Below are 14,360 nucleotides of genomic sequence, written 5' to 3'. Positions count from 1 at the left end.
GCCAGTCACTCGGACGCGAACTGGCAACCTTCTAGCGAACCACTGATCCACCGTGCAGCCCAGACTCAACAGTGTCACACCAAAATGTGTAATAGTTCAGTTAGTCCACAGCTTAAAAATATTCCACAAGTAATGTTTTCAGTCTTTTGTGTTGGCCTGTGTGCACAGTTTCTTTCACTTTACGCATAAAAGCAGCAGCAATCTCCACATAAGGAGTCATAAACACCAGAACTTTGTCCCAGGAGATTAGGGTTGAAGGCCCTTGTGGGTGTTTTGTGGCATTTTTACTCACTTGGTTCCTTGGTAAGGTGAAAAAAAGCTAAAAAGTTGAGCTGTGAGGAACTGCAGAGTCAGGTAATACTTATCTGTGAGCTAGTGACTCTTTACATATGCAATAATATGGAAAAACTCATCGTAACTGTTTATTTGTTTCTGATTCTAGACCGAAAATGAACAGATGTCAATCCTAAATACAAATGATCTATCAGCGATCGTGTTGCAAAACACATTTTGACGGACCTGTCCGCATGTTGGCTCGTGCTGGTAACAAACCAGACAGAGTTACACTCCTTCTTGAGTGATCGAGCTGTTTGGGTCGTCCCTCTACAAGCGCACATCCCAGATTTTACTGCTGCACACGTCCTCCTATCAATACAGACACCGGGTTCCCCCTTGTTTATTTTTAGGGCTAATATCTGCTAATCGTTGGGTGTGTGGACAAGGGATGCCCCGGTGATATCAATATTACACACACACACACACACACACACACACACACACACACTTCCTCACACAGACAGCTGTGGCGTGCAGCTACTCCTGCCATGACTTAATGCACCACCTGTTGCCGAATAGCAAGTTGGTCATTAAAAACACATTTAATTCATCTCACTTTCGTTCTCTGTCTGTCACTGTCTTTCTCACTTTCTCTCTATTTTCAGTTCGGCCTGTGAAGCACACTGAACAGCTTTTAACTGTTAAAGCACCTTTAAAGTGTTTACGTCACTATTGCACTGCCTCTTTTCAGTATTTGGGGCTATTTGGTGATTTCATTTTCAGTTATCTGCGTCATGAATGAACAACATTGCCAGTGTGTAATACGATTTTTTTTAAAAAGATATTCTCCAGGTCTTAAAGTACAGGTGTCAAACCCATTATTTGTCTCCACTGTCTCCAAACTCTCAGCCCCGTTCCGTTTCATTTACATCAACCCATCCATATGTATCTCAGCATCTCTGTCCATCTCGCCCCTTTTACCCCCTCGACAACAAATCCTTCCAGCATGTTGTCCTCGCCGCCTCGCCCCTCCCGTTCCCATTTCCCTACAATGCTGCAAAGTGCTGATGGGGGGTAATTCGATAGGGACGAGAAGGCTAAGACAGTCCCAGGACACAGACAGAACAGAGGGTCAGTGCAGGACACGGACGGAGACGGTGGTGTTGAGCAACACAATTCCAAATCTTGCGTGACAGGTATACTGCTTGGAATGTAGTTTACATCTCGTCTCGTCTCTCCGTCTTGCTCAACAGTGCGTGTGAGTTGATTGATCGGATAAACAAAGGTTTAACTTCAGAGCAACGATGCAGATTTCAGCGTTTCAAAGCTGCGTTTTCTTTATAAGTCTTGTGGCGGTGAGAATAATGGCTGCCCTCTCTCAGGAGCACAGGTGCACATGTCATGGTGTCGACTAACACAGACACTAAAACCAAAGTTAGAGCAGAAAACTCTAAAAAAACACTGAGACTCCCAGCTCCCCGTTACACACAAAATCTGCAGAAGACGAGTATTTGATGTTAAAATATCCGAGGAGGAGTGTGTCGTTATTCAGCGTTACCTCGAAGGCGCTAAACTCTTCTGATGACAAGTCTCCGAATATGTTTCTGCCTCCAGCCTCAAGTTTCCCTCTGACGCTCTATTTTTCTTGCACCAAGAAACGAGCGGCCTTGACTAAACGGGAGCAAAATGGTGTGTCGCTCAGGATAAGTGAATAAAAGAAAGAAAAACGAAAATGGAGAGAGAGAGTTACGAAAACAACACAGATTGATAAGACGAGGGTAGAAGAGGACGTGGACGCAGAGGAAGAAGAGCAAGTTTGTTGTTAGAGGAGAAAATTGGAAGGGGAGGAGACGTAAAACAGAGATGAGGAAAGTGTTGAGATGAGAGGAGATAGAGGGAGGACAGAAGTGAAGAGAGGAGGCTGTTTGGGGTAAAAGAAAAAAGGATTTTCTTTTTTTTTTTTTAACACGATTGTGTCTGTAGGGAGTCAGAAATCCTAACAGTGAATCAAAATCCTTATTAAAATGCATGTAGCACAACTCTTACAGTGGAAGTCATTCAGAGTGCTTCACATAAGAGGCAGGAATCATGGTGGAAATAATAAGAATTCATGATTAATAATACAAAAAAAAACTATCTAATTTACAAAACTGATGCATTAATTAGCAGCTAAGTTAAAAAAAAAAAAAAGATGATGGATTTTAAAAGACACTGCTGCCTGTTTGATTTGATTGACAGTTTGCAATAAAAATAATAATAAAAGTCATCCTTTTTCTTAATCTCCCGTTACTTCACACGCAAAATATTGTACGATTATTAAAAAAGCAGATTATTATATCCAGTAAGTCAGACACAAGCAAATAAAGTTAATAAACGAAAACAGAATCAAATATTTTAACACTGAGCGTTTAAATGAGACGTGAAAGCGCGTCAGTCAATCAAGCAAAACCAGGAGATGCTCTGCGATGCACGTGTGTTTCCGGAAGAGATTTTAAAGAGGTCACTGACTCCGCTGACCTGATTTCCTCGAGCAGCTCCTTCCATAGCTTCGGGGGGTTCCGACTGCGAGTGCTCCGTCACCTTTAGTTTGCAGCTGAGCCTCTGAAACAGATAAAAGACTTCTGCAGAGGCTCTCGGGCTGCGTCCAGGTCCGGCTCGTATGTGACTAATAGGTCAGATTTATGGCACGGAGAGGCCAACAAGAGCCGCTGAGCCAACAGCAAGATGTTAAAATCAACTCTGGGAGGCTGCAAAAGGTGTTAATTATTAAAAATCTACAACATTAATACATAAGTACATGTTGACGAGCTTATTTTGGCTCGTGCAGGAACGTGTGGATTTGAAAGCTTTGTTAAAAAGGCCGGGCCCGGGACCATGCAAGATTCATAAAGCAGTAAAAAGACAACAAATTCATTCTTAAAGTGTCCTCAGATGTATTCAAACCCTCCCATTAAAGAAGGGAAAAAAACAGCTGAAATAAGTTGAAATTGACAAAAGTAATAATAAATAAAAATGTAATCATGACATTGCTTTTGAATTGTGGTTCAACAGAAATAAAAAAAATAAAAAATAAAAAAATAAAAAAAACAAGCAAACAAGCCTGATGTGTACTTTGAGCCAATCACTGCCATCAGTTGTTTCCTGTAACTCTCAGTCAGACTTCTGCACCTGTTGACAGGTATTCTGGACCACTGCTCATCAGCACAGTGCTCACAGTTTTGTTTTGTTTTCTTTTTTTTTTAAATTATTCTTTTCAACCACAATTCAAAAGCAACATCTGATTTCACTAAATTATAATTTAACAAATTTTTATTTATTACTACTTTTTTCAGTTTCTAGTTATTTGAGGGACTGTTGTGAATTTTCTTTAATAGAAGGGTCTGAATAAATTTGAGGACGACTGTACAAGAGGCAAAACTGGTGGAATAGCTTTTTTCTTATTTAAATTATTTTTCTGTCAAGGTTAAAACAACCAACAGCAAATCCCTGAATCATTCCCAACCTGATAATTGATTGAGGAACTAAGCTGTTAGTTGAGCTAATTTGTTATAAAAGTGCATTTTAAAGATGACAGGAGGTAGTCGTGATGACCTATAATAACACAGAGGCTGGTTACTGCAGTGTTTACTTGTAGGGCAGAGATGTGCTATGTTGTTCCCCTCTCCTCTCTTTGTTTATGATTTATTTACATTTATTTATAATTCATCTGACATTTCGTGACACGAACATGAGTTACTTTGCAGATACACTTGATGGTTTTCTTCTTTTTTTTTCCCCCCTTCCCAGCGTTTTGTTTGTATTTACCTTTTATTTCCCTTGTTACTCATTACTCCCTCTTTAGACATCTATGTCAGTGCTCCCCTTTGATCTTAAACCTTTTTTTTAATATAATTAGTGTGGCAGTGACACAACACAAGCTTCCCAACACAATAAATCCCAGCAGATAAAGGACAGATCTGTGCAGAAACAGAAGGAGAGAAGACCCCGGGTGGAGTGAAGGTCCGACGGCAGTCAGATAAAGTGGTATTATTAATAGGCCTGTGTGTGATTTGTTAGTGCTGCGGAGAAAGCGATCATCACACTTCAGGGCCAACAGTGTTTGCGTCATGTCAAACAAACACCCCCCCAACCCGCCCTTCTCAAAATAGAGAGAATCCTGAGAGGTGGGGATGTGGGGGTGGGGGGGTATATGGGGTAAGTGTGCATGAGGTTTGGAGGCAGCTATAAAAGTCTTATTGTGTCCTCCTCCTCCTCAACATCTCACCTGCATCTCCAGCCCTTCTCTCTGCTCCCTCCATCACCCTGCTCTCCCTCTCAGCTCCGCTCATCTGCCCAGGCTTCATTCAGGTAAGCAGTGCTGTAGCGGAGGATAGCTGTTAAAGTCAGAGGTCGCTCAGGTGCAGGGATGAGCTCTAAGCCAGTGTGAGCCGAAGACTGAACTGCAGTTACTGCCGGGATGATCTGTGACAGGCAGCTATGCTGCAACTGAAAGAAATACCTTTGCGAGGCGTATAAATAATAAAGCCAGAGTGACACGGGCTGATAAAATATTTTGTAGCTGTCGAGTGTGTAGCAGGAGTGCTTTTGTAATAAGCTCTGGGTGGATTCTCTGCTGCGCACACAGCTGACTCAGAAAATCCATCACAGGCATCAATGATTTAAGATTTCCGAGGCTTGTAACAAACACAGCTTGATGAGTTAAAACGATGTAGTCATTAGAATAGAGCGGCACACGTGAAAGTTAGAAAAAAAACTGGTCAGGTCAGTAATAAAATGATGATAATTCACAATACAGTGAAGTCGCCAGTGAAGGCAACACATGTAAACGTAGCATCAAAGTTGAGTTAAACATCTTGTCGATAACGGGCTGTTTTGGGGGCAGTATTTTTCTAAAATTACATAAATTAGAGTTTGATTTTGCTTCTCTTACAGTACATATCTCCATACTAGCATGATCTGTCGCCCTTTTATTGTTTTCTACTCGTCAGTATCAAATAAAAGACAATGTTAGGAGCAGGTGTTGGTCTAACGGGTGTTTTCTTGGCTCATGTGTCACCGAGAGCAGGTGTCCACGCACAGAAAAATGGCCCAGTAGCCATGACAGTGAGTACAGTAGTTAACGCATGTTCCACATGGTTTTCATTGCTGCTGCTATTTTGATGGCTCTTCTTGAAAAGGGGCCACCTTTAATAAAAATACACGTCATGAATAATACACTTGTACCCCTGATTTGGAATTACCACAACTTCGATCTTTTAACTTGCAGAGTTTTTTTTCTGCGTGCGCTTTAGGGCATTACGTTGACCTACTCTTCAAACTATTAACTTCTGCCTCCCTCAGAGAAAAAAAAAGTCGACTGGGAGTGAAGAACTGAAGCTACTTTTCTGAGCAAACTCCGGTTTAACTTTCAACCTCTAGTGTTTATTTATAACACTCTGTCGGCCCCCAGTGAAAGCCTTGTCGTCCGATAAAACAGAACCTGGCTTATCCATCACACTGGTCGTATTCTTCGCTGCAGGATAAACGGCGGAGTCATTCTGTCGCATTGCAATTTTTGTTTTTACAGAAACAAAGACATGTAAGACTTGGAGGCCATAACGATGACTTATACTTTGGTCTTTCGATGACTGCGGCGGTTTCTCGAACCACACCTATCATTTTTAAACTTCAAAGTCAAAGCTGTTGTGAAGAAGTCTGGAAACTTTACAATAGGCTGAAGAACGTCAACCGCATGAATTCCAGAGATGCCTGAGATGCATGTCCTGTATATTTTGACCTTTGTGTTTGTAGATCCAGAACAACTCGAGTCACTGGTTTACGTTTTTGTCAGCATTTCAAGCACTTACTTACTTACTTATGGGGTAAAGAAACTCGGGACATGACATGCAATGCAATCTAACCAGGGACTCCCTGCTCAGGCACCTTTGCGGTCTGTGTTCTAACCACCATCAGTTTGCCCCGGGCAGGGTTTATTTTAATAAACAGAAACTATTATATAAGCATCCGACACTTTTTGTGACGATGACCCGGGACATCTTAAACCAGTGACATCTAGGCTTTCTATTTGCAAGACACTCTCACAGATTGAAAAACAAATGTGCCCATCTCAAGACGTCTCAAAAACCACAAATAGATGCTCACTAATTGGCTGTGGCTGCCAGAAGTCAGACACATAACAGGTGTGGAGAAAGCTGAGAGGAGGTAGACTGGACAGAAGAGGGATGACCAAGAATATCTGAGTTTACTCCGTCACTCTGTGCTCTGGTCAGGGAGTGTAAGGATTGTATACGGGTTAAGACGGTGCAACCTGCAGAGGGACTATTAAAACCACCCCGCTGGGGCTCTGCAAGTGTCATGCACATATATCCTCTCTAAGGGACGATGTGTGAGATAAACACAGACAGACACACTCCCACGCTCCAGCATACACATGGGAGGTTAGTTCTGTTACAGACACAGAACCTATTTATCAAGCATCTGTCTTGACAACTCAACACTTGGTCCCAGCGCTCTAAACTGATAAACAAGGAGATGGAGATCTTTCAAGCTCAGCTGGGACCCCTACTGACACCTACAGGCTGCTCTAGTGTACTGCAGGGGGCGCTAACCTTTTTTTTTAATGTTCAGGAGAACTGAGCAGACAGATGAGGCTCATATTTTGCAGCATGTTGTACTGGATGCATATAGCTGTACAGTAAATCGTTCCTGTTGTTTGGATTGAAGGACATGGTAAAAAAAAAAACATCCACAGAGGATCGACTGAGTCCAACCAGCTGCACTTGTTGGGATGTGGTTGTGTGTCTGAATATAATGATGTATATGTTTGTGCGTCCTCTTGGGTGTATGCCAGACTGCATTTAGGTCTTTAATTCTAACCTATGGCCTTTAGTCAACCCTCTCCAGCCCCATTGTGCCAAGTTCCACGGAGGACGAATGCCTTCAGAAAATCCTAGCAGGCCCATCGGGGTCCAAATCCTGCTTGTGTTTGCTTGAGTGCTTCAACCTCCAACCAACAAACTACGTTCATTTACTACATTTTCATTTATTTAATTTGCTGTTGACTCAAACCTGGGACTCTCGTCTATTTTCTAACAACCGGCACATTTTCAGTACAAGTTGGGAATCTTCCACTCCCGCTGTTGTCTCTTAGAAACGCTGTTCTTTCACTTCTCACTTTGTACCCTTGTATGTCTTCTCTGTCCCTTTCTACAGCCAGAAAAATGGTGATGACAGACCTGTTAAAACCTGAGGAGATCAAGAAAGCTCTTGATGCCTTTGCAGGTGTGTAACAGAGTTTCCAGAGGTTTGATAGTGACAGTGAACCACCACACAAATGTTAATCTATTCAATGCACAAACAGGCTGTGAAAGAATTCATCATGCCCTCCTATGACCTGGTGGTTGCTTTGCCTTTTTGCAGGAGAAACATTCGACCCTAAAAAGTTCTTCGAAATGATCGGAATGAAGGCCATGTCGGCTGAAAACGTCAAGAAGGTCTTCCAGGTTCTGGATGTGGATGGTAGCGGATTCATAGAGGAAGAAGAGCTCAAGTAAGGGACATGTAAAAAAAAAAAGCAGGCTTGGAGAGACAGACAGATTATACTACTTAAAATTGATGTTCTGCACGTTGTTGCATCTCACCCTGTACTTTTCTCAGGTTTGTACTGAAGGGCTTTTCCAAGGATGGCAGAGATCTGACTGACGCCGAGACAAAAGCATTCCTCACAGCCGCAGACAAAGATGGAGACGGCAAGATCGGCATCGACGGTGAGAGAAAAATTAGCACAGTGTGATTATATTTAACATCTAAAAATGAAAAGAAAAGGGAAAGAAAGAAACAGTGAGTGTGAGGGGAGCGTAGAGGTTAGCTTGTAGGTTAAAATACGTGGGATTCTTCAGACTTGCGCCAACATTTCTGTGATCCTGGTTGCTTCTTATGAAAAAAGAGGATGTTGCTAATTGTTTACCTTTGAAGCAAATATGCATCCTGAAGAGTTAAACGACATCAACAGAGGAATGGAAACTGTCGCAGGGTTAGCCCCTCTGGTGTGGTTTTCACAGGGGGTGAAGTTTTTTAAATGCAGTCTACATTTATATACTAATTTTATCAACTAAATAATGAGACAGAAACGATTTGACTGTTTTCATATCATGAGTATTTTCTTTGAAAGGACCATAACTAGTATTTAACCTAACAATTATTCTCATTTTGTTCAGTGTAGGTGTCGTTTTTAGCAAACATTATTTAAAAAAAAGATAAAACTGCATTTGCTGGGACCTACTTTTCCACAGAAATCAACGCTAACTTGACTTTATAGTGGCAGCAGTGTGTGCATATGGTGTTTTTAACAGTTTTTAATAGTGGAGCTCTGTGGGAAAGATGAATAAGTCAGGCTAAAAGTCATCATTTGTGCACATTTTCATTTCTGTTTGTGTCCTTTTTTTCAGAGTTTGAGGCCTTGGTGCATGAGTAGGGGATAGCTGAACACCCCCCGTCTTCTTCCTCCTCCTCTTCGTCCCTGCATTCATATTTTGTAAATGCCACCTTCAAACTCTTCTTACCTCCCTCTGGACCCCACGTGTGGAGTCAGACCAGGCCTGCCCTCTACAAAGCACTACCAAAAACCAGGCCGACAGGGAGTCACCATGAGGAGGAACATACAGGCATAACAGGCACCAGTTTCATTTTTAATTTTTTTCATTTTTTATATATATTTAACCACACATGCTGTATGGATTTCAGAATCATTCTTAATGATTTCATGAGGATAGTTTGTGGTCTGAATACAGGTGGTACTAGTGTTGTAGATGGTGTAGATGTAATGAAGACTCCTTAAATCTTAATTTCCTTCCTCTGTGTATTTGAGGTTGTGCATTTTGTCTTGATTGGTTTTATTTCTGGATGTTCACATATCAGTGCACTTTCCTCCCACTCCTCTTCCTCATCCACCTTCCCTCACCTCCTTCACCTCGCCTCCTCTCCTCTATCCACTCCTCCTCCTCACTCCCTGCCTCTGATCAGATGATGTAGTAAACAAAGTCATATATAAGGAGAGCTGTGAAGAGAGAAAAGATCTCAGTAAGAAATGACAATAAAATAAACTTGAGTAACTGTCTCTTTACTTATTGTCCGTGAACACAAAACATTGAACTCACAAAACATAACGCAACAAACATGTCAATCATTAGACAGTGAAAAGGATAAAGAATCTAAGTTCAACATTTCGGGAAATGTGATTATTCGCTTTGGTTTCCTTTAATTAAAATGAGAATACCGATACAACTCTTATGTATGTGGAGTAAATGTGTTGCCAGCAGCTAGGTAGCTTAGCATATGGAGTAAAAACAGGGGAAACAGCAAGACTGGCTCTGCCAAGGGGTAAAAAAAAAAAATCAAAAACGTGCAAAATTAACTAGCTGCTGGCTATAACTCCATATTCAGAAGCTGTATCGATCTTCTCTTCTAACTCCTGGCAAAAAAGTGTATTTCACAAAATGTTAAACTTTCTTTTTTCCATAAGAGAAAAACTACCGATCAGCATAAAAACTTAAATACTGTACAATGAGTTGTTGAAACAACTAGTTTATGGTTCTTATATTTAATTATTTTGATGCACTAAAGAATCACTTTTGTTTTTCGTGCAAGAAGCACCTTATCTAACACTGTACACAAACTCTCTTCTTCTGCCCGTCTGGCTCAGATCCGTCACTACATTACCCTAAAACAAAAACAAAACAAAAATGTATATCCTCCCTCCACAACCTGATCTCCCAGCCTCGGTTACAAACCCTGCGTGGATGAGCGCTGACGGGTCAGGGGATCCGAGGAGCAGATCTGTCATTGGTCGTCGTGGGACGAAGCTTTACTGTGGCAAATGGGTTTGTGCCTCTGAAACGAGAGGATGACGGAAAATGTTACACAATACCTCACATGCTCAGCTGCTTTTGACCAACACAAATAAACCACATACACACACACACACACACACACACACACACACACACACACACATGCACACACTCCAGGTTAGGAAACTAACACCAGACTCTTTGAGGAAGGTAAGTTTTGACTTGCTTCAGAGGTCATTTTTCTAAAACCTACATTTGACAAAGGTTTATTGTTTATTAATTAAAGCTTAATCTATGGACATGATAATCTAGTCACCAACAACCACAAAGGTAAACGCACAAACAAAATACACTTTAAGCATGGTCCAATTAAGATTGTGATCATTTTCATGCCAAGAAAATTTGCAAAATGCATTCAACTGTATTCTTCCTGGGTGTCTCCTAAACAGCACAGAAATTAAAAATCTACACAAATGCAACATCCCCATTTATCTTCTTATAATTCTGCCACATGATTTATGTGTTCTGTATGTGGAATTAAATCCGTTTTGAATTGGGATAGTTTCTGACACGTTGCTTCTCTGACATGACACTGATTGATATTCCTCAATAAAAGATATTACAATTAATCATACACTGAATTCACTCATATGCACACAGAGTTACCTGGGAAACAAGGGGTTTTCAGGCGGCCCATGGGGTGATAGTGCCTAAAAAAAGGTTTGTCAATGTGAACAACCAGAAATAAGTGAAGTGGAATTACTTGATATTGAGCAGAAAACTCATGAGAAGTAAGCGTGCAGTACCTGGACATCGGCTGCTGATTCACCCTTCCTCTCAGGGAGGGGGGAGACTGGTCGAAAGTCTACCGAGGCCCTTCTGAGACCCTGACTTGGTGGAGGAGGAGGCGGTGGGGGAGGAGGTGGCGGCTGGTGTTCGCTGTAGCTCTTTGTTTGACTGGGTTTCGCCTCGATCGCTGGCTCTGCCTTCTTCTCGGGTAGCGGAGAGATCGGCCGGAAGTCCACGGAGGCTCTACGGTTGGGTGTGGCAGGGGGCGGGATATCCCCGGAGCTCTTGTTCTCTGATTGGTCCGTGTAGGTGTCAGTGTCCAGCAGGTTGTTCATACTGTGGCTTCTCAGAGAACCACCGCTGCCCGGGTCAGAGGAGGAAATTGTCGTGATTTATGACAAGACAATAATCTGAGACACTTTGCTAAAAGATAACAGAATATAAAGCATTTAAAGCAGTAGCGTTTTTTTTCCTCTTGTTGTTTAGTGTGAAGCAAAGCAAAGATGTTAACCACCATACTATGGAGATTTTTTTTTGTATCATTTAATATTCTCTTCAGAAGTTTGCTGTGCTGATTGATATCAGCTCCTACCTTGTCGATAAAGTACTGGAGAAATCCTCAATAGGGGCCACGTACGCAGCAGGGAACCAGCCCTGACTGGAGGAGATAAGACAGATTAGGCAACAGCAAACTCAAACTCCATCCTCCTGTCCTTCTACCAGGACTTCATAAAACATTCTATCATCCAATCACTACTTCTGTATTTGTAGTGAAGGTGTGCTGTGTCTGTAAATATCTGTTAATACCTGTTAAATAACTGTTACACAATTTTTCTGCTTTAGATTATCAAACTTCTTTTTTGTTTAACAGTACTTCTTGCCTACACATTAGAAACCTACACAAAATACAGTTCAGACTTCATCTCATGGTTTAAAGTGATAAAAAATAAAATTAATAGGTTTACCGCCTTATTGCGCAAAATGACACCGTGTGGGTTTGTTGAATTCCTGATCAATAACATGACTCAACCATTGCATTTAGATTCTGAGATTTCTCTTTTCACAGCACTCTGCTATTCTCAACTTTCCAAGGCCATCAACCTACTGCCCATACAAGTGAGTAATCACAATTTGGAGACCTTTGGTTCTCGTGACAAATGTACAATAATGCCAGGATTTTTCATCACAAATTCTTTGGGCATTTTGAGTCGCTCATTCATCTGTGATGTGGTTCCACTGTCACTGTCAATAACAAGGAGGAGTGTAAAAAAGAGAAGGTTGTGTCACAGCCATACAGAAAAATGTTGTAGTTACTTCAGGTTACTGATGAAGACACAGATCGTCACAGTTCAAACCTGCTGAAAAAGAAATCCGTGGCTTCTGTACATGCATGGACATTAAGTGGCCATAAAAAGTTTTCGTCCCCCTTGGAAGCTCCTCCTGTTGCTTTTCAACACTGAATTATGGTCGAAGAATTTAGATCTTTGACAAGAATTTTTTAAAATATGACTCTTTCAAGTCAAAGCGCAAACAGATTTCTACATCCATCCATCCATCCATCCATCATCTATACACCACTTAATCCTCACTAGGGTCATGGGGGGCTGGAGTCTATCTCAGCTCAGGGTGAAGGCAGGTTCACCTGGACAGGTAACCAGTCTATCACAGGGCTACACTTAGAGACAGACAACCAAGCACACTCACATTCACACCTACGGACAATTTAGAATCACTAATTAACCTCAACATGTTTTTAGACCTTGTGGGAGGAAGCTGGAGAACCCGGAGAGAACCCACGCTGCACAGGGAGAACATGCACGTCCACACAGAAAGATCCCGGGGGTCCTCACTGGGACGCGAACCGGCGACCTTCTAGCTTAACCATCAAGCCACCTTGCAGCCCAGATTTCTACATATAATTTAAAAATAATTGTAAAAAATTCAAATAGGTGGTTGCATACATGTTTATCCCAATTTTGCACCTTTGTCCACAATCTGAGCACTGAGCCTGTGTGGATAGGTCTCACTCAGCCTTGCACATCTGGACACCGCAATTTGACCATATTCTCTTTTGCAAAACTGTTCAAGCTCAGCCCGGTTTCACAGGCATCGTGAGTGAATAGTCTAAGTCTAGCCACAAAGCCCTACTCTGGGCTCTGACTTTGTCACTCCAGAACATTCACCTTGTTGTCTTTAAACCATTTCAGCGTGGCTTTGGCTGTATGCTTCAAGTCATCGTCTTTATGAAACACAAATCTTCTCCCAAGTCGCATTTCTCTTGCAGACAGCATCAGGCGGTCTTCCGGGATTTTCCCATTACTGCGTAAAATTTACCTTCTATCTATAAAAAAACCTGCTGCTGAGAATTATTTCCACATAATGATGCTGCCACCGCTATGCTTTACAGTAGGAATGTTGTATCTGGGATGATGTGCAGTGCTTGGTGTCTGTCAAACATAGCATCTAGTCTGTTGGCCAAAATCCTCTGTTTTGGTCCGATCAGACAAAAGAACCTTTTCATAAAGCCTTTCAAGTTGACTTCAGAGACTCCAACATGCCTTCTAGCAAACTCGAATATGTGTTTCTTTCAGCAGTTTCTTTCTCTTTGCCACTCTACTATAAAACTTTTACTATTTTTTTTTTTTACTATTATTTCAAAAAAGCCAAATTAAATTGACCATGATTCAAAGTCGAAAAGCAATAAATGGGTAAAACTTCCAGCGGGGGTAAATACTTTTCACAGGCCCTGTAAATCTTTAATTTTCAATATCTACCGCAGGCTGCTGTCAGTGCGTCCATACAGCCAGCCGTTGCGCGGCTCCTGGACCAGTACGGTGACAGTCTCTCCCCTGTTAAACGGCAGGAGCTTAGGGTTGGATGAGGAGGGGTGAGACACCAAGGCTCTCATGGCTCTCCCTCCTCCCAGACCCAGAGACTCCCCCACTGAGCTGGAGCGAGAGCGGCTGGGGAGGGGAGACGGCGCTGGAGGGGGGAGGAAAGATGAAGGAGGAATGGAGAGAGAGGAAGAAAAAAAAAAGGTGAACAGAATATATTCAAAGGCAAAAAAGTAATACCACAGATCTTCTTTGCCTTCAAAGGTTGTCAAATTATTAAATATTAATAAACAGCAATTGGTTTTGTTACAGTCAGCCACCCACCTCTAGAGGGCACTCTGCCCAGCGCCTGTTGCTCCCGTCTGGCCCAGGACATGTCCTCATCTCTGGCGACCGTCTGCAGCAGGGAGCTCACTGAACCTCGCAGCTAAGCAAACACAGCATGCAGATCATAAAAGAACCACCGTGTCCGCTCAGAATTTTTATTCCATGTCTGGTGGAGCAAGATTTGCTTTCAGCTGGAAGATCAAGAGCATAGCAGCTGGTAGACCATAAACAAGCTGATGTTAATGCTGGAGTCACATAATAAACAGTTGGAATGAGAGCACATGAA

General features: G+C 42.0%; 2 protein-coding genes across 2 annotated transcripts in view; one reads left to right on the top strand and one right to left on the bottom strand.

The window, feature by feature from the left end:
* The first annotated feature begins 4,622 nt into the window (after positions 1-4,622).
* Positions 4,623-9,387, top strand: LOC103368011 (parvalbumin-7-like). The gene is made up of 5 exons (XM_008296239.1): position 4,623; positions 7,489-7,557; positions 7,696-7,825; positions 7,933-8,042; positions 8,724-9,387. The coding sequence occupies exons 2-5, from the start codon at positions 7,497-7,499 to the stop codon at positions 8,747-8,749; spliced, it is 327 nt and encodes a 108-aa protein (XP_008294461.1). The 5' UTR covers position 4,623; positions 7,489-7,496; the 3' UTR covers positions 8,750-9,387.
* A 701-nt stretch (positions 9,388-10,088) lies between these two features.
* The window catches only part of baiap2l2b (BAR/IMD domain containing adaptor protein 2 like 2b), a 10,868-nt gene continuing 6,596 nt past the window's right edge, over positions 10,089-14,360 (bottom strand). Inside the window, exons 9-14 of the mRNA XM_008296243.1 lie at positions 14,072-14,174; positions 13,688-13,895; positions 11,506-11,571; positions 10,931-11,273; positions 10,791-10,834; positions 10,089-10,164 (exon numbers count right to left, since the gene is read on the bottom strand). Of these exons, the coding sequence (XP_008294465.1) occupies positions 10,089-10,164; positions 10,791-10,834; positions 10,931-11,273; positions 11,506-11,571; positions 13,688-13,895; positions 14,072-14,174 (840 nt within the window). The remainder of the gene's footprint in view (positions 10,165-10,790; positions 10,835-10,930; positions 11,274-11,505; positions 11,572-13,687; positions 13,896-14,071; positions 14,175-14,360) is intronic.

This window comes from Stegastes partitus, unplaced genomic scaffold, assembly GCF_000690725.1.
Source record: "Stegastes partitus isolate 25-593 unplaced genomic scaffold, Stegastes_partitus-1.0.2 Scaffold1113, whole genome shotgun sequence".
Classification (NCBI taxonomy): Eukaryota; Metazoa; Chordata; class Actinopteri; family Pomacentridae; genus Stegastes; species Stegastes partitus.
The sequence above is the reverse complement of the archived record's forward strand: the minus strand, read 5'-3'. Positions and strand labels throughout refer to the sequence as shown.

Bases quoted from the DNA above. Each gene is read 5' to 3' on its own strand.
- LOC103368011 (XM_008296239.1), top strand. From the start codon at position 7,497: ATGGTGATGACAGACCTGTTAAAACCTGAGGAGATCAAGAAAGCTCTT. The intron at 7,826-7,932 runs GTAAGGGACATG...TACTTTTCTCAG, and splicing joins ATAGAGGAAGAAGAGCTCAA to GTTTGTACTGAAGGGCTTTT. The intron at 8,043-8,723 runs GTGAGAGAAAAA...CCTTTTTTTCAG, and splicing joins CGGCAAGATCGGCATCGACG to AGTTTGAGGCCTTGGTGCAT.